Source organism: Thamnophis elegans, chromosome 10 (genome assembly GCF_009769535.1).
Source record: "Thamnophis elegans isolate rThaEle1 chromosome 10, rThaEle1.pri, whole genome shotgun sequence".
Classification (NCBI taxonomy): Eukaryota; Metazoa; Chordata; class Lepidosauria; order Squamata; family Colubridae; genus Thamnophis; species Thamnophis elegans.
The window spans coordinates 22,527,638-22,554,919 of record NC_045550.1 but is presented as its reverse complement, the minus strand read 5'-3'; the positions used below and the strand labels follow the sequence as shown (position 1 = coordinate 22,554,919).

Below are 27,282 nucleotides of genomic sequence, written 5' to 3'. Positions count from 1 at the left end.
TTAAGTTCCCTAACACTGGAACGCTTTGCCCAAGATACAAGCATTCTTGGATACCAACCCAAAGGATAGAAAATAATTAAGGAACTCTTAATGGGCAACAAAAATTTTGCTGCCTTCAGTTGTCCACTTCACAACACAGATTTATTTGCATCATTACAAACAATCTAAATATGTCAGTTATTTCTAGAGATAACAGTAAAGTCAGAAACCTGTTTGATTTCCATGGATCCTCAGCAATAAATCAGCACTCTTTTTATCAATTCAAAATTCATTTCAACTCACATTGTGTTTTTCCCCCCTTTAGGCAAGAAGCTATTCAAAAAAAGTAAGTACACTGTTTCTATTTGATTGGGAGGTTATCTATTTCAGAAATCTTTATTACTGTTTTTTCAAAATTTGCTTGCATCCACTTTGTGTGGATGTTTTTTAAATTGCAAATTCAATAGAATTTGGATTATGCTGCCTCTTTACAGAGCTGGATTAATTAGCACTTTATGTATTATTAAATACTAAATATTAATATTCAATATTAATATTCACAACAATGATTTAATGCTACACTAAATACCTTGCTTTTAGAACATATATTAAAATGTGTGTGTGTGAATCATCAGTGAATCTCAGGTGATTTTTATGGTGAGAAGATTTAGCAGTTGAGTAAATCAGATCTGGAATTGTTCTGCCTTTTTGGGGGAGGGGGGTTCCTTCTGATTTTTACTAGAGATTCTTTATTATTGAAGCTTGCAATCTGGAATAAGTATAGTAGTGAAGAAGCTCTATTGGACACAATAGCATTTACCTCGTAAGTAAATATGTATATGATTGCATTGGAAAGATACTTTGTATAAGGACTAGATCAAATTCATTCCACCAGTAAGCATCTCTTTTATGACTTTTAATTGTACTTAATCTTAGTTTCCTTGTCTTTTCCTCCCATTCTATCAGAAAAATGTGAACTGCAAATTATACCATATGTACTCAAAAGATTGTATATGTAGTATGTAAGTCTAATAGTTTAGATATTATAGCTAATATTTTGTTTGTATGCATTTACATTTATTAAATTTATTTGCCTCCCTCCTGCCAAGGCCACATTTCTTGCTATAAGTGAATTGTAAGCTTTTAACCTTAATCAGTGCTATATTAAATATTGAAACAGTAATGTTTGTTACACATAAAAATAAAATGTGTCCCATTATTCCAGTCTATTTACCCTTATATTACATAGTTTGGGAAGAGGAGTTGGAGTTCAATGGATAAAAACAGCACATGCCCCCTTATTTTATTCTGAAACACCTTTATGTTGTGGAAGTCTTTTTTCTCAGGAATTATATTTAAATATCCATGTTCACTTATTAAACTCTTCTTTTTAAAAAAAATATTTTATTTTATTTTCATAACACACACTCACATGTATACTATACATAGCCCATATCATATAGTATTAAATAATAATTACATCAGTTCCTCTTGTCAACAATGCCCCCCAAAATAGGAACCCATTATAGCTCTTCTGCTCTCCATACACCTCTTTCTTCTACCACCCTCCAACTTTCTATCTTCCTTCCATCATCCCCCTCTACTCTACTTCCCCTCCCGCTCTACCACTCCTCTCTCCACAATCCACTCCCCCCCATCCTTCTCATCTTCCCCCCCTCCTCTCTCCCATCCCTCTCTGCCCATCTTTCTTCTTTCCCACTCTTCCTCTCCTTGGTGTATTTCCGCTACATGTCAATATGCTTAGCTTATCCTATTTTTAAAGAAAAAGTAATAATAGTAATAGTAGTATTATTAAACTCTTCTACAGTGTTGAACAATCTTCAAATTTGCGGGATCAGCTGAGCCATCTGTTGAAATGAAGAGAAGAGTTTGTAAGAGGTAACAAACAGCTGGAAAAGAGTGGAAGAAAATACACAGTGGGGGTTTATGGAATACCTTTCCCTGTTCTATAGATGCACTATAAGACTGAGTCAAAAGTCATCTCCTAGATGTAATGCCACAACGTTTGTGCTTTGTTCTGTAAGATTTTGATCTGGAAATGTGGACAATTTTAAAATTACAAATGTTACCTTTATAAGAGGGTCGGTACATCGGTGTATTAAATTACAGTTTCTCTGTGTTGATGCCTGTTTCTCTTTAGCAGCCCTGATTTCTTTAAGAATTAACTTCATTCTAAATAATCAAATACATCTTGTTCTGGTTCTGAGTACTTCAGTGGGTGAATTTTTCCTTTTTTCAGGCTGTTTGAAAACTCTTATAGTTTAAATGCTTTTCATAGTATAGAAGAACACTGCTCATAAAAATCATACAGATAGTCTTCCACTTATAATTGTTCAATTAATAATAATTCAAAACTACAATGTCCTTGGAAAAAGTTACTTAAGATGTGTATGTACTTGCACTTACGACCATTGCACCATCTCATGGTCACGACTGCAATTCCAGCATTTGGCAACTGGCTTGTAGATCAGCATTCTACATGATCATAAGTTGCAACCTTTTTTGTTGCTTTTTGACAAAAATTGCCCATTGGGAAAGCTGGATTTGCTTAATAACTAATTTGTTTACCATACATTTCTTTGTAGAATGGGTCTGACTGAACTTATGACCACAACCATTTATGATAGAAGTTCTGGTTCCAATTTTGGTTGTAAGTCGACAACTATCTGTACGGGTGTAGTTGAAATTCCCATATTTATTATTTATATCTCTAATATTGGCTGGATTTATACTGGTCATGATGGCTTTGTCAACTGTCCTTGTGGGTAATTCACAAGCTATTTAAAGCCTAGTATAATGTGGAAAATTAGCCATTCTGTTGAGAAGGATAACTCTCAGGGCATACTACCTCTCATGAGTAAAATGTCCACTAATATAGAAAAAGTTTAATCCTATCCTATACAGTGCTGCTGAGAGAATTATTTTGTATGTGATTTCTATGTGTGTACAATTTTTTGCTTTAATAATTCCATCATTTCTAAGAGGCCAGAATGATGGAGGAAAGTGGTGCTATTTAACAATTGTACTTCCTAAGTATTCTTCCTTTCTGTTCTGCAAAATCTGTTCACTGACATTCTGAGGAACTCAGAGTGAATATCTAACTTCAAGGATAGTACATGTTTTCAAGGTCTGGACTCTGTTTCTTCCACTCTTATCTTAAGTTAATGAGAACACAGCCTGCCTAAGTAGAAATCTGGGAGTTTACTTACTTAGATTTGCTTTAAATTACTAATTTAAGCAAGTTTCTTTTTAAAAAAGCTTGCATACCTTGTTCTGTAACAATGCTTACATTTAGACTATAATCTTGTACATAATAATAAATATATACACATAATGGGATTTATTTTAAAGTAAACATTAACAGAATTCTGTTATTTTCCCCTATTTCTTGTTGCATAATCTATAATGTGAATATAAACTGTGATGAAACAAATCTATTGCATGTATAATTTATTTGCAAAAAAGGCCTAGGTTATATATATTTCCTTATGGTGATACATCTGCTGTCAGGTTTTGCCTTTAGAAACATTCCTTCATTTTCATTGCTGCTATGCTTCTTTAATTCACCATGGTGTCATTACGCTTCTCTATTTAACTAGTAATCTGCTAGTAGTTGATTTGATTTTGGAGAGTCTTGGAGATACTCCATGTTTGCAATAGTGGGCCATTTTAAAAGCAACTAAAGGCAGAGCTACAGTTATAATATGCATTCAAAATATATTCATTATGTCAATTCATTAACTAGTAATGTTTTTCATAATGCCCTTTTAAAAAGTACTCCTGATTTCCTTATAAAATTGCAAACTTTTTGTTTATATAAAGGAATTACATAATAACAAATGATTTCATTATAATATTAAAATTATATTATCTGATCATTATTGGTAATGCTGGTTTTCATAAACAGTAATAATTGGAGTAACTGACATGTTATTTTTAATAATATTCTATGCATATTTAAGTTTTGATAGATATTGTAATAAATTAAAGTTCAAATAAAATATTCAAAATAAAGTGTAATATATAAAACACATTTACATTATACTTCACTAAAGTAAATGGAATGTGGCTAGGTAGATGTAGAATGTATAAAATGTATGTAGGATTGAATAGGAGGCGCTTAAGCTTTGATTGTGAAAAAGCTAAGTTAAATCAGTAAGGAATATTTGCGCAAGGAGGAGGAAATTCACATTGGATGCTTGTTGATATTCGTTTTAATTCTGCTACAATATTAACATGTAATTTTATTGTTTGATTTATTGTATTGATTTAATTAGTTGTATTAGAATAGGTAAAAGACAGCTGAGTGTTTGATTTAAACAGTAGGAATGGTGAAGACTGCTATAAAATCAGTAAGCTGATAGGGGAGAAAAAATACATAACTGGAACGGACATATATTCCAGATAGGGGATAATTTTTGAAAATGTTTTTTTATGATTTTTGCTTAGATCTACACATTTACCCAGCTGTAATATGATTGGTTTGAGCTTACCAGGCTGTGTAAATCCTTTTTATAAATCATAGTTTATGGCTTAGCATATTATGTAAATTAAGCATTTGTGGTACATTCCTATGCAAATGACATTTTTTCTCCATCCCTTACAATAACTTTCAGAACAGACATGTTTATGATATCCATGCTTATATATCTTAGTGCCTTCAGGAGGCTACCTATTGATTTTTATTGGAGAAGAAGGCAGGCTTCTTTGTCTGCAATTTGAAACATATTTAAACTTGCTTACTTTAGAAAATCTTGCTTTTAGTTTGGTTTCTTTTCCTTTCACCCATATCTCTGACAAATTGAAAGACAAAAACGATAAGTATAAAAAATGGAAAGTGGGGGACATAACTAAGGCAGAATATCAGCAAATAGCCCAAGCATGTAAAGATGAAGTCAGGAAAGCTAAGGCTCACAATGAAGAAAGGCTTGCCACAAAAGTAAAAAATAACAAAAAAAGCTTCTTCCAACATGTTAAAAACAAGAAAAAAGTTAAGGAAACAATTGGTCCATTGCTGGGAGAAAGTGACAAGAAGGTGACAAGCAACAGGGAGAAAGAAGAACTATTTAATGCATGTTTTGCATCTGTCTTTACACAAAGGGATAAAACAGTCCAACCTATCAAAAACAGCACCACAAAAATCAGATTAGGAACACGTTGAAATAGGGAAGAGAATGGTAAGTGAGCACCTGTCTACCCTAGACGAGTTCAAATCACCAGGGTTCTGAAGGAACTGGCAGACGAGATCTCAGAACCACTGAACTATATCTTTCAGAGACCCTGGAGCACCGGGGAACTACCAGAGGATTGGAAAAGAGCTGATGTGGTTCCCATCTTCAAAAAAGGGGAAAAAAACAGATCCAGGAAACTACAGACCTATCAGACTGACCACAATAACTGGAAAGATTCTAGAAAAGAGAATCAAGCAACGAATTAGCGAACACCTAGAAGCAAACAAAGTAATAGCCGAAAGCCAACATGGGTTTGTCAAAAACAGATCATGCCAGACTAATCATATTGTATTCTTTGATAATGTGACAAAATTAGTGGACCAGAGGAATGCCGTCGATTATAGTTCACTTGGACTTCAATAAGGCATTTGATAAGGTAGACCATAACCTACTACTAGATAAAGTAGAAGAATGTGGGTTAGACAGCATCACCACCAGATGGACTCGTAACTGGCTGACCAACTGCACTGAACGTGTAGTCCTCAATGGAACTGCATCTTCATGGAGGGAAGTATGCAGTGGAGTACCCCAAGGCTCTGTTTTGGGCCCAGTACTCTTCAACATCTTCATCAATGATTTGGATGAGGGAATAAATGGGAACTCATCAAATTTGCAGATGACACCAAGCTGGCAGGAATAGCCAACACTCCAGAAGACAGGCTTAAGATACAGAAGGATCTTGACAAACTTGAACATTGGGCACTAAAATGAAATTCAATGGTGAAAAGAGTAAGGTTCTACATTTAGGCAACAAAAACGAAATGCACAGGTACAGTATAGGTGGTACCTTGCTCAACAGTAGTAACTGTGAAAGGGATCTTGGAGTCCTAGTGGACAACCATTTAAATATGAGCCAGCAGTGTGCAGCAGCTGCCAAAAAAGCCAACACAGTTCTAGGCTGCATAAACGGATAGAATCAAGATTACGTGAAGTGTTAATATCACTTTATAATGCCTTGGTAAGGCCACACTTGGAATACTGCATTCATTTTTGGTCACCACGATGTAGAAAAGATGTGGAGACTCTAGAAAGAGTGCAGAGAAGAGCAACAAAGATGATTAGGGGACTGGAGACTAAAACATATGAAGAATGGTTGCAGGAACTGGGTATGTCTAGTTTAATAGAAAGAAGGACTAGGGGAGACATGATAGCAGTGTTCCAATATCTCAGGGGTTGCCACAAAGAAGAGGGAGTCAAACTATTTTCCAAGTACCTGAGGGTAGAACAAGAAGCAATGGGTGGAAACTAATTAAGGAGAGAAGCAACTTAGAATTGAGAAATTTCCTGACAGAACAATTAATCAGTGGAACAGCTTGTTTCCAGAAGTTGTGAATGCCCAACACTGGAAGTCTTTAAGAAGATGTTGGATAGCCATTGGTCTGAAATGGTATAGGGTTTCCTGCCTAGGCAGGGGATTGGACTAGAAGACCTCCAAGGTCCCTTCCAACTCTGCTATTGTATTGTATTGTATGTCCAGTTTTAGTCTGCTGCAAGAAAGCTTAGTTAAGGAATGAGAACTAGTTAGACATTCCCCCCTTTCTCAATATAACTGCTGTCTTGCTCCAAGACTATTTATTCTGTTTAGGATGAAATTTGCTTTTGCAGCTGTTTTTGAAGTATCTAAGTGAGCATTCATCTCTCGTTGCCTCTATTATGTGATTAATGTCTGTCTTATTAAAAGGAAGCAACTTTGGGGGAGGGGGCTAAGGGTAAAGTTTGAACTATCTGCATAAGTGTGTTAGAGTAAATAACAGTTCTTGGTTTCAAAAATTGCACAAAGCCATCAGTTGCTTTGCTTGCTTTTGGTTTAGTGTGTCATGTGTATCTAGCCCATATGCAAATCATGATACCAACTGGTGGCAAAAAGCAATACCTGGATGGGGCAGTTTCTCCCCCTCCCAAATTGTATAAGTCTACCAAGCAAGGAAGGAAGCAAACAAAACAGAAAAAGTAAGCACGTTGATACCATGGAATCTCTGTTTTATCTGTGTTCTTTTCCTATAATTCCTTGGCTGGATTTATACTGGTCATGATGGTTTTGGCAACTATGCCCTTGTGGGTAATTCAATAAGCTAGTTGAAGCCTAATATAATGTGGGAACGTAGCCATTCTCTTGAGGGAAAAACACTCAGGTATGCTATCTCCAACTCATGAGCAAAATATTTTGAACTGATGCAGAAAATGTTTTATCCTGTCCTGTGCAATGCTGGTAGAGAATTAACTTGTGAATGTCCTATAGCTGTAGGACAATCATACACCAGGATGTTCTTTTAACCTGCCATATATCCACATGATGTTGCCTTTATCTTATTCCCAATCTGTCCTCATCCCTATGGCATATGTGAAGCAGCTTTAACTTGTTCTTAGCTGTTCTGATATAAAGATAGTGTTTTCTAATCTTCTGTTTCACTATAAAGTCCTCATCTTTCTTGTCAGATATTGTCCAGGCTTATTTTGAAGGTACTTATGTATAATGTAAAAAAATTAGGAGTGACTTACAATGTGTAGGAATTAGAGGAAAAAAGACTGTGAATGTCTGTATTAAAATAGAGATGTTTTCAACTATAGGTATGATAATCTATAAAATGTAAATAGGCCAAGGTATAAGAAAACACAGTTTAAACGGGTTATACTATCTCAATTATATCTAATACAAGTGTTATCATGTTATAGTCACTGTTATGAGTTCATGTATTAATATTTACCATGATTTTATTTCTGGTCTTTGTTAGGAGTGACTTTTGACCATTCTCCAAAGTTGGTGGAGACAGCGGTCATGTATGGGTTAACTCAGTCAGTAACCAATAGAACTGAGTCTACCAAAGTGATGTCATTGCCTCTGAGGAACATGCTCCCGCTTTTTTAGACTCAGTTCGACTGGAACTGGCTGTACTAATCGCTTTCTCCTCAACTAATACTTAATAATTGATTACTTTGATTGGATTTAATTGGATTTCACTCAAACAAAGAAAGAAAATTACTTCTCTAAATTGAACTCTGGATTGGGCTCCTGTTAGGACTCTCACTAGCCCCTGGGGCCGGAGAGTGTTTGCCGTGTCTCATTCGAAGCTTGCCTTTGAATTGCCTCCGGGCTTCTGAGGCTTCCTAATTCAGCAGCGCTAGTTGCAATAGCCGTGGGAGACTCTGCTCACCGCTTCTACCTCAGTGGGGGAATTCCTGGCCTCTGCCTTGCCGTCTGTGCCGCTGACTGCCGCCTCCGCCTCCAGGAGCCTCCAAACGCTGCGGGGTGCCTCAAAAAAGCTGCAAAGAGCCGCCCGCCATTGGGAAACGCTGCTGCTGCCGCCGCACCTCACCACTGTCCTTTCAATGCTCCAGCTACTGCTGTACGTCCGCGGCTTCACCATTGGCTCCACAGCCTTGCTGCAGGGCCTATACCGCCCACACTCACCACACGGCCTTGGCTACCTCGTGGCGCCGGCCCATAGGCTCTGTAGCCTCAGTAGTCATTTGGTTTGATTACAAAGGTCATCTGGCGGCCATTTTGAGCATTCAAGGAACCGTGAGTACTGGCTATGACCTCCTCTCCTCCTACGGAGCCTCAACTGCCTCCAGTTTCCTTGCCTCCTGCCCCTTCCACCGAACCTCCTGCTCCTTGGGGCTGCAGGTGCAGGCCTGCTCTGGATGATAACATCAAGCCCCCTCCCAGGGATCCAAGGCTTAGTCAGGGGGGCATAAAGGATCTATCTCCTCGGGAGGATGACAGGACCCCATAGGCTCCAGCTAAGAAGGCCAGGTCCATGTCCAAGCACACTGAGCCTCGCATATTCCAGGCCCAGAGGCCTATTCATTCGAGCCCCCCTCCTGACTTATCTTCGGTTTCGGAGGATGACCTCTCCCCTGCTGTATCAGTCTGGCAGCCCGAGGATGCTAGGGGCACAGATGTTTTGGCCAGCAGTGGGGATGATTCGGATTGTGGCAGGAGCGTTACTCCTGATGAGGATCCCCTCTACCAGGAAGATATTTCTCCAACTCCCTGCCAACGCCGTTCTTACTCACTGGGCATGGCTGATACGATCTCTGAGGCCATAGAATGTGGTATTGCGGCCGGCCTTAAACACAGGTTTTCTAATCGTTCTGCTTCTCGCAGGTCTGCTTCTTCCTGTAGTTCCAGGTGCAGGGATGGTGATCTCTCGGCTTCTTCATCGCACGAGCTACCCGGCACTTCCAATCAATCGTCGGTCTTCGGGGAAGAGGAACTCCCTGCAAGAGACTCAGCTCTCTCGGAGGATGAGGATCTTCCTCCTGATCCGCCTCCCTTTGTTAGTTTATTTAAACCTGTTGTTTTTCGTTCTCTCCCTTTTAAGGCCAAGAAGATTGCAGGCATTCCTTCTCCTAAGACGACTCAGAGTTCAGAAGCAGACAAGACTGACACCATTGATCCGCTCTTCATCCAACCTACGGTGGAAAAGGAGGTGATCCCATCACCACGGTTCTTCATAGATGTTGTCCAGAATCAATGGGCTTCTCCAGGTACCGGAACCCTCCCCAATACCTTGGACAAGCGCCTGTATAATGTCACTCCTGACCTCGCCAAGGCTTTGGAGGTACCTTCTATTGATTTGCCTATAATTGCCCTTTCCTCTCTCAACGTGGTCTCAGCAGTTCCAGAGGAAGCTCTGTCTGTGACCTGAAGACAAGAGAATAGAACAAACTCTGGTCAAGGGTCACGAAGCCTCAGCTTGGCCCGTTAGAGCGGGCACCTCCGCTTCCTTCTTTAGTCGCTCCGCTCTCTTGTGGCTGAGACAACTTCAAGCTCTCCTTCTAGCCAGGGATTCTAGGGCTCACAGGGACATTAACAAAATTAAGGCGGCCCTAGAATACACAGCAGATGCCTCCTTGAACGCGGCCCGTTTTGCGTCCAAAGCCATTGCATCTTCCATCTCCACCCGCCGGCTTCTCTGGCTAAAACTGGCAGGCAGAAGTGCGGGCCAAGTGGAGACTTGCCTCCTCTCCCTACTCTTCATCCCTTCTCTTTGGTCCTCAATTAGAGCCCCTTCTGGTAGAGTCCAAGCATAAAAGGAAGGTTTTGCAACCAGCCACTAAAAAGCAATCTTTTTACCGCAGGCAGCCCTTTCATGGTCAGGATGGGAGTGCTTCCAACTCCCGTCCCCAATGACAGGCCCCACCCAGACAGGCTCCCTCCTTTTCCAATAGATCAGGCAGGAACAACCAGAGATTCCAGCCCAGAAAGCCTTTCAGGGACAATTCCAATCATTCCTTTAAGAAGTAGAAGTGACTGCCTGGAGAATCTCCCAATAGGGGGGTGTCTGGCGGATCATTGGGAAATCGCAAATCCAGGAGAAGGCCGAATCTGATTGTGGACCTTGCCTTCACGGATCATTGGGACGACATCACCAACGACGCGTGGGTCAGGTCCACAATCAGATTCGGCCTTCTCCTGGATTTGCGCTCCAGTCCTCCGAACCACTTTGTCACGTGTCCGATCTCCAGGGACCCTCAAAAAAGGTTCCTGGTAGAGCAGGCCATTCACCATCTACTCCAAATTCGGGCCATTCAACCTGTGCCTCCAGGCCAGGAAAGATGAGGGTTTTATTCTCATCTTTTTAGTGTGCCAAAGTCTTTACGGGGCTGGAGGGCAATTCTCGATCTAAAATTTTTAAATCAATTCATCAGATACAGGAGATTCAAGATGAACTCTCTCCTATCAATTCTGGAGAGTGTTCGCAGACACGATCTCCTCACATCAGTGGACCTTACGGAGGCTTACCTCCACGTGTCAATTCACAGATGGCATAGGCGGTTTCTCCGCTTTGTACATACAGGCCTCCACTTCCAATATCGGGCCCTTCCCTTCAGGCTGTCCTCAGCCCCGAGGGTTTTCACGAAGCTTCTGTCGGTCGTAACAGTCCATCTGCGGGACAGGCCCATCCGGATCTTCTGCTACCTGGACGACATCCTTTTGTTGTCCAGGTCACGCATCCAGGCCCTCAGGGACCTCCAGGGCGCCCTCATAGATTCCTCCCAGGGGAAAGTCTTCCTGTCTCAGGACTGCCAGAGCAGTCTCAGGGAGTTAGCCAAGGAGGTACGAGGGAGACAGCGGGTCCCTCTTCTTCAGCAGTCTCGACTGCTGGGGAAGATGGTCTCCTGCTTCTCCATCGTCTCTTGGGCACGGCTTCACAGCTGCTGCCTCCAGTGGTTTCTTCTGCCCTTCCAGAAGACCAACAGCAGCTGTTCCCTAGTGAAGGTCAGCCTGACCCCAGAGATCCTGCTATCCCTGGACTGGTGGATCTCCCCGGCCATAGCTCAGGGCTCTCTTTTCAGAGAACCTCCGCGTCTTGTAGTAACAACGGATGCGAGTCTGACGGGTTGGGGAGCTCACCTGGAAGATCAGGTAGCTTAGGGGCTTTGGTCCGACTCTGACCTATCCCACAGTATGAATTGGCTAGAGTTGAGGGCCATCCATCTGGCCCTCCTTCATTTCCAGACTGCTCTTCAAAACACACATGTACTGATCCGGATGGACAACACTACGGCCAACCGCCAGGGCGGGGACGAGAGCGGTGTCTCTCATGGAGTCTGCCTTTCGCCTAGGAACTTGGGCAGAAGCCAATCTTCTCTCCCTACACACCGAAAACATCTCGGGGTCAGACAACACTAGAGCAGACTGGTTGAGCCTCACAATGATCAACCCTGCGGAGTGGAGCTTGAATCGCCGCATAATTCATCAGCTATCATCCAGGTTTGGGACTCCAATCCTGATCTCTTTGCAACGTCATCCAACAACCAGCTGCCCAGGTTCCTGTCTCGATACACGACACCAGGCGCGGAAGGGACGGACACACTAAGGTACAGATGGCCTCGCGGTCTCCTGTATGCCTTCCCTCCCTTCTCCCTAATTCAGAGGGTGATTCGGAAAGTGATAGAAGAAGAGGCCAAGCTCATCCTAATCACCCCACATTGGCCGTGCCGACCATGGTACACGGACCTGATCAACCTTTCCTCAGGTCGGCAACCTTACATCACCTCACACTCAAGACTACCTTTCTGGTGGCCATAACATCTGCGCGGAGGGTTTCAGAGCTGGCGGCCCTTTCCATCCGGTCTGACCTTTGTGTGCTCCACCCAGACCGGGTGGCCCTTCGCATCAACCCCACCTTTGTCCCAAAAGTGAATTCAGCATTCCATCGCTCTCTGGATCTCACTCTTCCAAATTTCTGTCCCACTCCATCTTACAGTCTGGAGCACAAATGGCACAAGCTAGACATCAGGCGTGCTCTTAAAATCTACATCTCCAAGATGACAGTCTTCAGACGCAGCGAAGCCTCTTTGTCTCTTTCCACCCTACCAACAAAGGGCTGAAAGCTTCTCCATCCATGATTGGACAATAGATCAGGTCTGCCATTGCTCAAACTTACATCACGCATCATCTCACTCCTCCACCCAACATTACGGCTCATTCCACGTGCAGCGCGGCTACATCAGCAGCGTGGGCGCGGCAGACCTTGGTGGAAGAGATCTGCAAGGCCACGACCTGGTCTACTCCTAATTTGTTTATACAACATTACAAGGTGAATCAATATGCATCGGCAGATGCAGCTTTCAGACGGCGAGTCCTCCAACAGGTTCTCCCTTCTTCCAGCTCCCAGGCCAGTCTCATGCCATCCCAGGGACACACCAGCTTTGGTATGTCCCATGCATGACCGCTGTCTCCACCAACTTTGAAAAATGGGGCGTTAGTTCTTACCTGATATACCCCTTCTCTGAGACAGCGGTCACCCCCACCCTTGGGATCCTGGCCTACCTCACAGGGGTGATCTGGGAGCATGTTGTGTAGTCACTGGACGGAAAGCGATTGTTCACCGCACAGCAGTCTTCTTATCTCCTTCGTCAAGAAAAGGGAGAGCATGCTCCTCAGAGGCGATGGCATCACTCAGTTCTATTGGTTACTGACTGAGTTAACCCATGCATGACCGCTGTCTCCACCTGCCCAGAGAAGTGGCGTATCAGGTAAGAACCAACACCCAATCTGTACATAGAACAAGACGCATGTTAAAATTAAGGTCTTCCTGGAGCCTCCTTCTAGGTTAAGGGGAGCAATAGGTGGATAATTTTCTGCCGGTTCGTGGCATAAAGTGGGAAGAAAGGAAAGAAATGTAGTAGAGTTCTTAACATTTGCTCCATTCAGTATAAGAATACCACCATTTAGTCTGTAAGTCTGTAACAACGTGAATAGGGATCAACTGTCATAGCAACCAGTTTAAGCTGACACAATTATGGATGGATGGATGGATGGATGGATGGATGGATGGATGGATGGACGGACGGACGGACGGACAGACAAAATGGTAAAGCTATGGGACAATTGCTCTTGTAGATTGTGGACACAGAACTTCTGAAAGGAAGATATACAGTAAATGAAATTCTAGAGAGGAGCAGAGATAATATAAGACAAAGGCTTTCATGTTAGAAAATGTGCAGAATTTTTAAAACTTACCGTATTTTTCAGAGTATAAGATGCACCTTTTTTCCTCAAAAAAGAGGCTGAAAATCTGGGTGCATCTTATATATCGAATATAGCATTTTTTGCCTCCTGAAGCGCCGCCCCTTCACCAAAATGGCCATACATATCCTTATGGAGGCTTTTGACAAAAAATGGGCCCATTTCCATGAAAAATGCCCCTCAGGAGCACTCTGCAAGCCCCCCCCCAGGCTATTCATGCCTTTTGTTTGAAAAAAAAAACGGGCCCGTTTTTGCGAAAAATGGGCCATTTTGGGGAGGTTTGCAGAGTGCAAAAACTTTTTTTTTCCTTTTGGAAAGCTCTTTGATTGATGAGAAGTGCTGTGCCAGCAGAAACAAAGTCTTAAATGCTGCAGATTGTTAGCGATTTCCTTCTCCAGCACATGAATAAATGCACCTGGAAACATCTACCTACCTACCTATTCTCTCTCTCTCCCTACCTACCTACTCTCTCTCTCTCTCTCTTTCTCTCTCTCTCCCCCTCCCTCCCTCCATCCCTACTCTCTCTCTATCCCCCTATCTACTGTATTTCTCCCTCTCTCTCCCTCTCTACCTACCTACGTACCTACCTACTCTCTCTCTCTCCCTACCTGTGTACTGTATTTCTCTCATTCTCCCCCGCTATCTACCTACATACCTACCTACCTCTCTCCCCCTACCTATCTACTGTATTTCTCTCTCTTTATTCCTCTACCTACCAACCTACCTACTCTCTCTCTCCCTACCTATCTACTGTATTTTTCTCCCTCTCTATTTCTCTTTCTCTATCCCTCTACCTACCTACCTACACACACACTCTCTCTCTCCCTACCTACCTACTGTATCTATCTATCTATTTCTCTCTCCCTCTCTCTATCCCTTTACCTACCTACCTACCTACCTACCTACCTACCTACCTCCCTACCTCCCTACCTACTCTCTCTCCCCCTACCTACCTACTGTATTTCTCTCTCTCTCTCCCTCTCTATTCCTCTATCCACCTAACTACTTTTTTAAAAAAATGCCTCTTCAAAACCTTGGTGCATCATACTCCGGTGTATCTTATACTCCGAAAAATATGGTATTCTAATTAGGGAGAGCTACTGAAGAATTGCTTCTAAAGAAATGTATCTGCCAGTTTCTCTGACAGAGGAATATAGATTTAAAGTTTACCAGCCCAGGAATCTTTCAGTCTCATCATCGCCTAGGTATCTTTATTCCTTACTTGGCAAAGGAGAGCTATTTTGTGATTGAAGATTCACAAGGAAAGTCACAAAATAAGATATGCAAACCATATTAGCAAATGAATCAGGAAGCAAATACCACAGATTGATCATCATAACCAAAATTCTCCCTAATTATCTTATAGTGCCTTTTAAAGCAGATGGGATACAGGAACATATTGCCAGCTGTTATAGCTTGCCTTGTGTTTGTTTTATAAAATTATGACAAAAGCCAAAGTTTGAAGAAATATATTAAATTGTATGAAGAAAAATCTGGCTAAGAAAGCTGAGGAAGGAGAACAAAATAGTTTCCAGCTTGCAATATGTCTACTGAATTTCACAGATACTCTCCAAAGTGATTTAGTTCTTCACTGTATTTGGTTTGTGTCAATAATCCATTGCTGGCATATCAGTGCTGTATTCTTATAGGGAAATGGGAAGAACTTTTTCCATATATTTGTCTGTATCCCCCTTCCCTGGTTTGAGTTGTGAGCCGCCCTTCGGGGGGAAAGGGCAGCATACAAATGAAATAAACATTCAAACATATATGACCTCCCAACTGTAGCTATCCTCCATCTCTGTTCAACTCAAGAGTTCCTTCCCTTCATTTTAGCCTGCTTTTAAAACTGAACTGAAGAAAGTACAGGTGAAACTCGAAAAATTAGAATATCGTGCAAAAGTTCATTTATTTCAGTAATGCAACTTAAAAGGTGAAACTAATATATGAGGTAGATTCATGACATGCAAAGCAAGATAGTTCAAGCCGTGATTTATTATAATTTTGATGATTATGGTGTACAGCTCATGAAAACTGTAAGGGTCTGAATGGGAGCGAACAAGCTTGCACTCAATCCAGACAAGACCAAGTGGCTATTGATGTTGCTTCCCAAGGATAGTCCAGACATTCCACCTCTTAGCCTGGGGGGGTGAAATCATACACCCCTCAGAGAGGGTCCGCAATTTGGGTGTCCTGGACCCGCAGCTGACGTTAGAACACCATCTGTCAGCTGTGACCAGGGGGGCTTTTGCCCAGGTCCGCCTGGTGCACCAGGCCCTACCTGGACCGGGAGGCACTTCGAATGGTCACTCATGCCCTCGTCACCTCAAGACTGGATTACTGTAACGCGCTCTACATGGGGCTGCCCCTGAAGAGTGTTCGAAGACTACAGTTGGTCCAGAATGCAGCCACGCGAGCGATACTGGGTGTACCTAGATACACCCATGTTACACCCATCCTCCACGAGCTGCACTGGCTCCCTATTGGTCTCTGAACGCGCTTCAAGGTGCTAGTCATTACTTTTAAAGCCCTACATGGTTTAGGACCTGGCTACCTGAGAGACCGCCTCCTGCCACATACCTCCCAATGACCAACAAGATCCCACAGGTTGGGCCTCTTCCGGGTGCCGTTGGCCAGACAATGCCGGCTGGCAGCCCCCCGGGGGAGGGCCTTCTCTGTAGCTGCGCCAGACCTGTGGAACGATCTACCCGTAGAGATCCAGACCCTTACCACTCTCCCGGCCTTCCGAAAAGCCACCAAGACCTGGCTGTTCCGGCAGGCCTGGGGCTGTTGATTAATGTCCAGCCCCACTCAAACAGAATGGATTGTGTGCAATTTTAACAATTGTATTTTTACCTTTAATTTTTTACCTTTAATTTTTTACCTTTAATTTTTTACCTTTAATTTTTTACCTTTAATTTTTTACCTTTAATTTTTTACCTTTAATTTTTTACCTTTAATTTTTTACCTTTAATTTTTTACCTTTAATTTTTTACCTTTAATTTTTTACCTTTAATTTTTTACCTTTAATTTTTTACCTTTAATTTTTTACCTTTAATTTTTTACCTTTAATTTTTTACCTTTAATTTTTTACCTTTAATTTTTTACCTTTAATTTTTTACCTTTAATTTTTTACCTTTAATTTTTAAAATGCTTTTTATCTTGTCTGTAAGCCGCCCAGAGTCCCAAGGGAGTGGGCGGCATACAAATTTTATTAAATTTCAAATTTCAAAAAACCCCAAATCCACCATCTCAGAAAATTAGAATATTACATGCAATCAATAAAACAAGGATTGTACATAGAACAATATCGGACCTCTGAAAAGTATAAGCATGCATATGTACTCAGTATTTGGTTTGGGCCCCTTTTGCAGCAATTACTGCCTCAATGCGGCTTGGCATGGAAGCTATCAGCCTGTGGCACTGCTGAGGTGTAATGGAAGACCAGGATGCTTCAATAGCAGCCTTCAGCTCTTCTGCATTGTTCAGTCTCATGTCTCTCATCTTTCTCTTGGCAATGCCTCATAGATTCTCTATGGTGTTCAGGTCAGGCAAGTTTGCTGGCCAATCAAGCACAGTAATCCCACGGTCATTGAACCAGGTTTTGGTGCTTTTGGCAGTGTGGGCAGGTGCCAAGTCCTGCTGGAAAATGAAGTCATCATCCTCATAAAGTTCGTCTGCGGAAGGAAGTATGAAGTGCTCCAAAATCTCCTGGTAGATGGCTGCATTGACCCTGGACTTAATGAAGCATAGTGAACCAACACCAGCAGATGACATGGCTCTCCAAATCAAGACAGACTGTGGAAACTTCACATTGGACTTCAAGCGTCTTGCAGTGTGTGCCTCTCCATTCTTCCTCCATACTCTGGGTCCTTGGTTTCCAAATGAGATGCAAAAGTTGCTCTCATCAAAAAAAGAGGACTTTGGACCACTGAGCAACAGACCAGGTCTGGTTTTCTTTAGCCCAGGTATGACGCTTCTGACGTTTGTTGTTCAGGAGCGGCTTGACAAAAGGAATACGACATTTGAAGCCCATGTCCAGGATCCGTCTGTGTGTGGTGGCTCTTGATGCACTGACTCCAGCCTCAGTCCACTCCTTGTGAAAGTCCCCAACACCTTTGAATGACCTTTTCCTGACAATCCTCTCCAGGCTGCGGTCAACCCTGCTGCTTGTGCACCTTTTTCTTCCACACTTTTCCCTTCCACATAATTTCTATTAATGTGCTTTGATACAGCAATTTGGGAATATCCAACTTCTTTTGCAATTATCTTTTGAGGCTTTCCCTCCTTATGGAAGGTGTCAATGATGGTTCTCTGCACAACTGTCAGGTCAGCAGTCTTTCCCATGATTGTGATTCCTACTGAACCAGACTGAGAGACCATTTAAAGGCTCAGGAACCCTTTGCAGGTGTTATGGCTTAATTAGCTGATTAAAGTGGGACACTTTGAGCCTAGAATATTTCACCTTTTCACAATATTCTAATTTTCTGAGATTGTGGATTTGGGGTTTTCATGAGCTGTAAGCCATAATCATCACAATTATGACAAATCACGGCTTGAACTATCTTGCTTTGCAAGTAATGAGTCTTATCTCATATATTAATTTCACCTTTTAAATTGCATAACTGAAATAAATGAACTTTTGCACGATATTCTAATTTTTCGAGTTTCACCTGTAAATTCTCCTCATAGTGACCAGCTTTTTCTCCCCCTTGCTATAAAAACACATATATTGAGGAAATGATTAGGATAGATCTGGCTACCCACTTACTGTGATGTGTAAATCTATTTGGATTGTATAAATTTATATTTGGAAGAAATTGATGAACATAAATGAAGTTTAAACTCTCTGAAAAAGGAAAGAAGCAGTTGTGCAATTCATAGTAGTATATTTTGAAGATGAATTCATGCTTCATATTCCCCAGGATCTTTTCAGTACATCCAGTGTGCTTAACAGGATCTTGACCTTTATCCTTCAGCCTGATTTTGGAGCTGGTCTATCTTTAAGATTTCTGTTCTCTCTTCCAAATTCATCCAAGGAAGGCAAACAGCTGCATGGCCTAGAAAGATAACATGTCTATTGATTTATGTTAGGAAAGGCCTCAGAGGCATTTGTTAGATAAGAAATGGGTTTACTAAATGCTTACCTCTTTCTCATAAAGCCTAGTGCAAACCGATTACTTTATCCCTGTAACATGATGCAAGTTAAATAACATCCGCTGGAGTGCCAAAGCTTGATTTTTCTAATATCTAATATGCACCGTATATATGTGGAAGGAAACACAAGCATTTTCATTCAAGGCTTAATGTCTACCTTGAGAAATACAATTTAAGGAAAAATTCTCTTCTAATTACTGTAGAAACCTAGAGAAAGAGTGGGCAGCCCTGCATAACTGAAGTCTTGTCATATGTTGGATAAGGAACTTGTCCCAACCCCCCTTTGGCTTTCTGAATGCAGAAGAAGAAGAAAAAGAAAACCTTAGAAAAGGACAGAAGTGCAATAGTGAGAAGGAAAGATGGATGACTGGTATAGATTTATTCCAAACTGATGTGGTTACATCAGTAAACTGTTGAGAGAGAGAGAGAATGATTGGACACACAAGAAATTTCTCTTGGTGCATATGCGCTCAGTATACATAAAAGAAAAGATACATTCATAATGAATCATAAGGTACAACACTTAATGATAATCCTAGGGTACAAATAAGCAATAAAATCATATTAGGAAACAATATAAATGGTAAGGATTCAAGCAACAATGTTACAGTCATACAGTCATAAGTGGGAGGAGATGGGTGATAGGAACACTGAGAAGATTAATAGTAATAGTAATGCAGACTTAGTAAATACTTTGACAATGTTGAGGGAATTATTTGTTTAGCAGAGTGATGGCGTTTGGGAAAAAACTGTTCTTATGTGTAGTTGTTCTGCTGTGCAGTGCTCTATAGTGTCGCCTTGAGGGTAGGAGTTGAAACAATTTATTTCCAAGTTGTGAGGGGTCTGTAAATATTTTCACATCCCTCTCTTTGATTCGTGCAGTGAACAGATCCTCAATAGAAGCAGGTTGGTAGCAATTATTTCTTCTGCAGTTCTAATTATCCGTTGAAGTCTGTGTCTGTCTTGTTGAGTTGCAGAGCCAAACCAGACAGTTATAGAGGTGCAGATGACAGACTCAATAATTTCCCTGTAAAACTGTATCAGCAGCTCCTTGGGCAGTTTGAGCTTGGCGCAGAAAGGACATTCTTTGTTGTGCTTTTTTGATGGTGTTTTTGATATTAGGTGTCCACTTTAGGTCTTGAGATATGATAGAACCTAGAAATTTGAAGGTCTCTACTGATACTCTTGCCGTGTCCTTTGCAACATCTGTGCCCTAGGAAATGAGTCTCATTCAGATAGATACTGTAATCCAAGGGAGTCTCTCACAGCTGTTCAATTAAAGTTAGGATTTCAATAGATACTCTCTGTAGCTTCAGCCATTTTTTTTCTTTTTTGCAGATATACTCTCCTTGGGTTGCAACATATAGCCTTGTTGTTTTATCTCCAGCATAGCATCTGACCTTGCATTTAGCTTTCAAACTGACTTGAGAGTACAGCAGATTTTAATTAAATGCCAAGGACAGTAAAGTATCTCCCCATGTTTGAAAGTGCTTTATACAATCAATTTATTCTAGAATCACAAGATACAATTTAATAAACTCTAATTGGGTTTGCATGTATGAGAGAAAGGGCATGAAATGAAGTGAATTTACTACTTAATCAAAAGACAATTTGGAGAATGCACTTTGGTTGCACAATGGTTGCACTCTGTGTGCACGTACTGTATGTGTGTGCATATATGCATCAGTGGTGGGTTTCAAAATTTTTTAGAACCTCTTCTGTAGGTGTGGCCTGTTTTGTGGGAGTGGCTTGCTGGCCATGTGACTGGGTAGGCATGGCCAACTTGTAAAATGTGGTGAAACTCAGTTAATAACACTCTTGCTTAGCAACCAAAATGTTAGCTCAGAAACTCTGGCATTTGAAGCACCCAAGTCTTAAAGCTGTCAAGTTAAAAGAGCCTCGCACCCCTAATCCTTTAGGAAAAAAACCCCAGGTGTGTTCAAACTTGACAGCTTTAAGACTTGTGGACTTCAACTCCCAGAATTTCTCCTCTCGTTCTTCATCTTGATGATGTGCGGATGGGCAGGGGGAGGGAGCTTGAACCAGTTCTAAACGGCACTATAGATTTGTGGAACCTCTTCTATAGAAGAGGTTAGAACTGGCAGGAACCCACCCCTGATATGCATGTATAGGTACAGATATGAATAGAGCAATATAATTGTAGATATAGACACTGACTTAGATATATAGATTAATTCAGGTTTTGCTATCATAAAAAAAAAAACAGGGTGGCGGCTGAAGCTCTCCATTTAGTTCCGCATAATTTCTGAAGTAAAATTTTCCTAGTATTGATTTTTGCTGCCATATTCTCTAGATATATCATATAGAAAAGAAACTCCAGTGTTACTCCAAAGAAATTTTGGTTATTTCCTTTTTTATTCAAACCACAGTTATTCAGGTCTCATGTCAATTTTTTTGTAAGTAATTCATTCAACATATTTTGTTTTTCATAATTTTGACTTTCATATAAAAACTGAACAGAAGCACAGTCGAATGCAGAGCTATTTTGTTTATTTCAACTTACTTTCTCCATGAATTTCCACAATTTTTTGTCATTTACTGCCATTTTACAATGGTTAACTCTTTTCTCTATCAGATATAACTAAAACTTCTTTGCCAGTCCTTTGAAATGTTTGCGATAGCTAACACAGTTAACATTATCAAAGAAAATTTAAATATAACACTTTTGCGTGTACATATGCTTGCTATTCTGTCAAAAAAAACCAAACAAACAACCCATGGTTGAGAGTCAGTTTGATTTGGCATTGCAAATGTATATCTCTGTTCCATAATGCAGTTCTAAAAATATACAACAGCCCCATCTGCTGTACATTCATTACTTTTGCTTATTGCTGCTTTGTTATTTGATTCCTGGTAATTTCTGGAGCTATTAATAATTGACTCAAATGTAATCGCAAAGTATGTGAACTAAAACTAATTTATCTTTTAAAAATAAATCCTTTCTATAATGGATAAGCAGACCAATTACCAATTAGAAGTTTTATCACAAAGTGTTTAGATATATATAATCGGTAGTTTAATTTTATCTTTTAGTATTTTTTGGATAACAATATGCTTAATTTCCATGGCTTAATTAATTAAAATTTATATGTTATATTAATATATATTACATTTTATTATAATGAAAATAGCATAGTATTATTAATATTAATATATTAGTATATGTAATAAAACTATTCTCATATAGAAATTAAGCAAAGCAAAAAGATGCTTCTAGTTTTTACATTTAATTACTTTCTTTAGCCAATGGACATGGCTGTCTGAATTGCATATTACAATAAGAAAAAAATAGGATTAAAAATGAATTGCCTTATAAAGAGGAATAATAAAGCGAGGGAGCATAATAGGAAGAAAAAATGCACTCTAGTATTATAATTTGGGAATTATTTTTATGGCCAGAAAATTCAATAAAAACATGTTTTATGGAGCTCTGTAAATGAGAGATAGATACATCCTTGCACCAAATAAAGGAGTTAAATCTTCATATTGAAAATCCTTGTTCAGTTATGATTCTTTTGAAGTGACTTTTCATTAATGATATAGTGCTTAGTTTACTTCAGAGGAGATTTATAAAGATTAGCAATCACCCTGAGACTCTGAGCCATCTCTGAGGAAGATCACATATGTAGTATCCAGGGGGAAAAACTTTTCTTCAAAATTTATTTTAATTTTGAAACTACAAATACCTTTTGGGGCTTAGGTATACATGCTGTACACCTACCTTTCTAACTGAAATTATCTCATCTTTGAATCTGAAGATCCAGATAAACTAATTGAATGAAAGAAGGCAACTGAAGTTGCAATGGATGCTATTTAGCCTTACAGTATAATTTTGAAATAAAAAATGGAAAATTCAGTCTGAAATTTACACAAAATAATACACAAGAAAAGATAGCATTGTTTGAAATAGGATAACATATAAAATAATAAAGCATGGCCTTTAGATGTCCTACTTAATTGATGAATATTTTGACATTGGGTGCAAATGAAAATGTCTTATAAGGGACTGCTTGAGAAAGTGCACAAGGCTTGCCACTATTACTTGGGCCAACTCTGTGTTAGATCCTTATCTCTTTTGGCTAGTTAAGGCTGCCGGGATGGGACTTCTGATTTGGTCTGGGTAGTAGCTAATCGTTCTTTGAGATAGGATGTGGTTCTGTTGGCTCTCAAGGAGGTGGTGGGGCATCCTCTCCAGAAGGGGGCATTGCTTGACCCAACCAGTCTACACAGCTTTCATCCAGCCTCCAAACTTCCCTTTTTGGAGAAGGTTGTGGAAATGATATTTTTATGGCAGATGCAGAAGATCCTGGATGAAGCAAATTATCTGGACTTTTTCAGTCAGGGTTCAGATCAGGTTTTAGGACTGATATGTCAACAGTGTGACCATCCTTGCTCTTTTTGACCTTTCAGTGGCCTTTGATAACATTGGTCCAGAAGGATACCATGGATCATGGTGTCCTTTTGGACTGATTTTGGGAGTTGGGAGTGGGTTCCACTCTTATGCTAGTTCTTGTTCCTCGGGGGGCAATTCCAATTAGTGTTCATATGGAGAGAGAGATCCAATCTTCATCCCCTACTTTATAGTGTGCCCCAGGGCTCAGTTCTCTCTCCTCCTATTTCAAAATCTAGATGAGGCCACTGGATGAGGTGATCCAAGGCTTGGGATTAAGGTATCATATGCTGATGATACCCAGATATGCATTCCTGGTCCTCGTACAGTATCTCCTAACTAAATTATGAAATAAGAGCAATCAAGCTGATGGTATCAAGTCTGGTATATTTTTGAAAGTTTAAGATTTTTTTTCTCCCCAAAAGTGTGTAACTGATTAATAATAAATACCCATTTGAATATTGGAACCAGAAAAATATAAAGTAAATTTCTAAATAGACTTTGTCCTCTATTCTTTCTTCTTTTCACTGTGTATTCAAACACATTTCTGAAAATGTTCTAACTGGGATATTTCCTCTAATTACTTTTGGCATCAAAGATGTTCTTTAGAGTAAGAAAGAAAGTGCTGATGCCTGTAAAAACCAGCTTCATTAAAAAGACATGAAACCTTATTGCAGGTCTTCAAATTCCTGTTGAGATTCCTGGAGAGTTTTATCCATATTTCCTTCAAGCCTGCATTGGTAAAAAGGCCATTTCTAAATGTCAGATCATCTACTCTAACTGTGTTAGAAAGTCAGTGAAAGCCAAGAATTTAAAAAAAAAAAAAACTTCCTTCACCTTTCCTGAATTTGTGTTTAACCCTAAACCTTAGTTGCCTAAATCAGGAAAACAGACATTGTAGCCTTTTGGGGATAGGACATTTCTCTCTAGCTTTTCTTTTGCATATTTTGCAGTAATAAGGGATAAGTAATACTTTTTTTACTACTTGTGAAGTTGTGGTTTACACAGTATAGTGTACAGAATGTGGTGCAGACGCTACAGTCAAAAACTACACACAGTTGGCCTAGGACTAGGTTGCCATCAGACTAAGTCATAATGTAATTTATCTGGTTTTCTGCCTATATGGTGTACACTGGTGGTGAGATTCAACTTTTTTTACTACTGGTTCTGTGGGCATGGCTTGGTGAGTGTGGCAGGGGAAGGATACTGCAAAATACCCATTCCCTCCGATCAGCTGGGACTTGGGATGCAGAGAATAGATGGGGGCAGGGCCAGTCAGAGATGTTATTTACTGGTTCTCCGAACTACTCAAAATTTTTGCTATGGTTCTCCAGAACTGGTCAGAACCTGCTGAATACCACTTCTGTTGTGCACCCTTGTGGTTTGTAAATCATGGTTCACTGGGTTAAATAAATTGATGAAATCAAACTGACCTAGTAATTGTATGCTAATGAAACTGTACTGTGACTGATGTAATACTGTTTATATTACTGATATAATTTCAAATTTTGCATTTTACTATGTAAATTAATGGATCATCTCATAAGAATCAAATACAGCGCAGGCTTACCAGAAAGGCCTACAATAATCCCGATGACCACCAGATGGTAGCAAATAACTGACAATTTAGGTATCTTTTTGTAGCAGTCCAGAATTTTGCAGCTGGGATCTTGTAGCCATAGCATACAGTTTAAAGAACTGGCAAAATATATGCACATATGAATTAGGCATATCTCTTAGACAAATTTAAAAGATAGTCTTGGTAAATTAAGACAATATTCATAGATAATAAGAATTAATCCTGTAACTTCATTTAAGATTGTATTGTGCCTAGATTTGTGATACCTGCTCTGCAATAGTATTTACATTTTTCTGACTAGCATAAAACAGCAAAAGACTGATTGCAAGAGGGGGAGAGAGGAATAATAGATTATACTTCTGCCCAGTTTAAAGCATTATCATATCTCCAAGCATCTGAACAGGTGAGCAATATTTTGCTCTTTAGACTTTCACAGACATTAAACCAGTAATTACTTAGTGGTTTAATCAACAATTTATGTTATATAACATCACATTGTTCTTCAATTCCAAAGTTTAAAATATTTAGAATTAATTCCTAAATAGTGAATTAAACATTCATTTTATGATAGAAATAAAAAACCTATGCTGTGTATTACATTTATTTAAAAGAAATAGAATTTTCATAATAAAAATGCATACCAGAACCAGAATTGGCAGCTTTCAGGTGGAGAATTTGTCCATTTTGTCTGCAATGTATACAAACTTACCCATGGTCATTTCCCCCCCCCCCCCCCCAAATATAGATATTTAACCTATTGAACATGATGAAAGCTCTTGAGAAGCTACATTTGAGACTTTGTGGAAAAAAAGTTTGGATAAAAGACTGGCTAAGATTTTGGTGGAAACTGAACAAGTCAGTTCAATAGGGTAGACTTTTAGAGAAAAAGTCTAAAACAAGGGACTTGGAGCTAGAGAGAAGGTTGGGTAATTTGGCTACGCTTCAGCTTAGTGAGAAGGAATTTTGTTTGCAGTTTAGGGCTATTCCAGAGGATTCTTCTGAAAATATGCAAAAAAAAAAAAAAAAAAGCTTGCTCAGACACTAGCTGATTTACTGAGCTGGGAAGAGCTTGTGTAGGTGTGTCATATGAATTCATGTTTTGCTGCATTGAGGAAAACACCAAGAGATATTTGGCACATTTTCTAAGGAAAATAATAGCTATATATTCCTCATTTGGTTAGTAGAAGTGGTATTGGGGTTAATTTCATCCAATCATACATGTCATACAAGATACTAAAAGCAGAGCATTCATTGTTGACTGTACTACTGGAAAGTTCTATTTTCCAACAAAACAGATGTGGTGACTCTAGAAAGAGAGCAGAGAAGAGCAGCAAAGATTATTAGGGGACTGGAGACTAAAACATATGAAGAACGGTTGCAGGAACTGGGTATGTCTAGTTTAATGAAAAGAAGAACTAGGGGAGACATGATAGCAATGTTCCAATATCTCAGGAGTTTCCACAAAGAAGAGGGAGTCAAACTATTCCCCAAGGCACCTGAGGGTAGAACAAGAAGCACTGGGTGAAAGCTAATCAAGGAGACAAGCAACTTAGAACTGAGGAGAAATTTCCTGACAGTTAGAACAATTAATCAGTGGAACAGCTTGCCTCCAGAAGTTGTGAATGCTCCAACCCTGGATGTTTTAGTTCTACCTTTAAAAAAACAAAATTAACATTTCAAAGGGTTTTTATTGGACAATAAAACAAAACATCTCATTTATGGTACTATTTGACATATAATGTTTTGATCTCATGAAAACCCTGCATTATATGCTGTGATGTTATTTTTATATTATGTCACTTTATCAATATTAAATGTCTAATCCCCAGGAAGAATGTGCAATAAAGAAATGTCAAATGAGAAGCAGGGGGTCATATAAAAAGCAGGAAGCATTGTGACTGAAGCCTGTTAGAGTTAATTTTTAATTACATTATTGCAGAACCTCATAAAATCGCTGATAAGAAAGCAACAACAGTGCTACATATTTTCACTTCTTTAAAAGCAACTCAGACTGATTGCAAACAAGTGTTTATCTTCATAGCACACATTTATTTTACTAGAAAATTGTAGCTTTAATTTTTAATTTTTTTATCAGTTTGAGATCTGCTTAAGCAAAAGTGTACAATTAAACTTTATAAACACTCATGGACAATGAATGAATAAACCTGAACCTTTAAAGACCTTAATCACCATGCCTCCATATAGATTTATATATGAGAGCATTGTCGTACATCAAGCAAAAAATGCCAACTATTTTTTTTTATAACATGTAATGGAAAAGAGTGGCTAAGGCTAATGTTGCTCAACCTGTTTTGAGCAATTTAGGAAGAACAGGTTGTTTCCAACAACAACTTTCTCTTTGCAAAGATAATCCTCTCTGCTGCCTATTTCCTTCACTTGACCGAGAAGCGTTGTCAAACTTTAT

General features: G+C 39.8%; 1 protein-coding gene across 3 annotated transcripts in view; it reads left to right on the top strand.

Moving 5' to 3' along the window:
• BORCS7 (BLOC-1 related complex subunit 7) overlaps nucleotides 1–27,282 on the top strand; it is a 40,783-nt gene that overhangs the window by 10,994 nt on the left and 2,507 nt on the right. For 2 of the 3 annotated variants that reach the window (XM_032225898.1, XM_032225900.1), the window contains 2 exons: nucleotides 305–325; nucleotides 1,808–2,117. In XM_032225898.1, the coding sequence (XP_032081789.1) occupies nucleotides 305–325; nucleotides 1,808–1,859 (73 nt within the window). In that variant the 3' untranslated portion in view covers nucleotides 1,860–2,117. Of the gene's footprint in view, nucleotides 1–304; nucleotides 326–1,807; nucleotides 2,118–27,282 lie in introns of those variants that run through there. The other variant, XM_032225899.1, reaches the window with a different exon arrangement.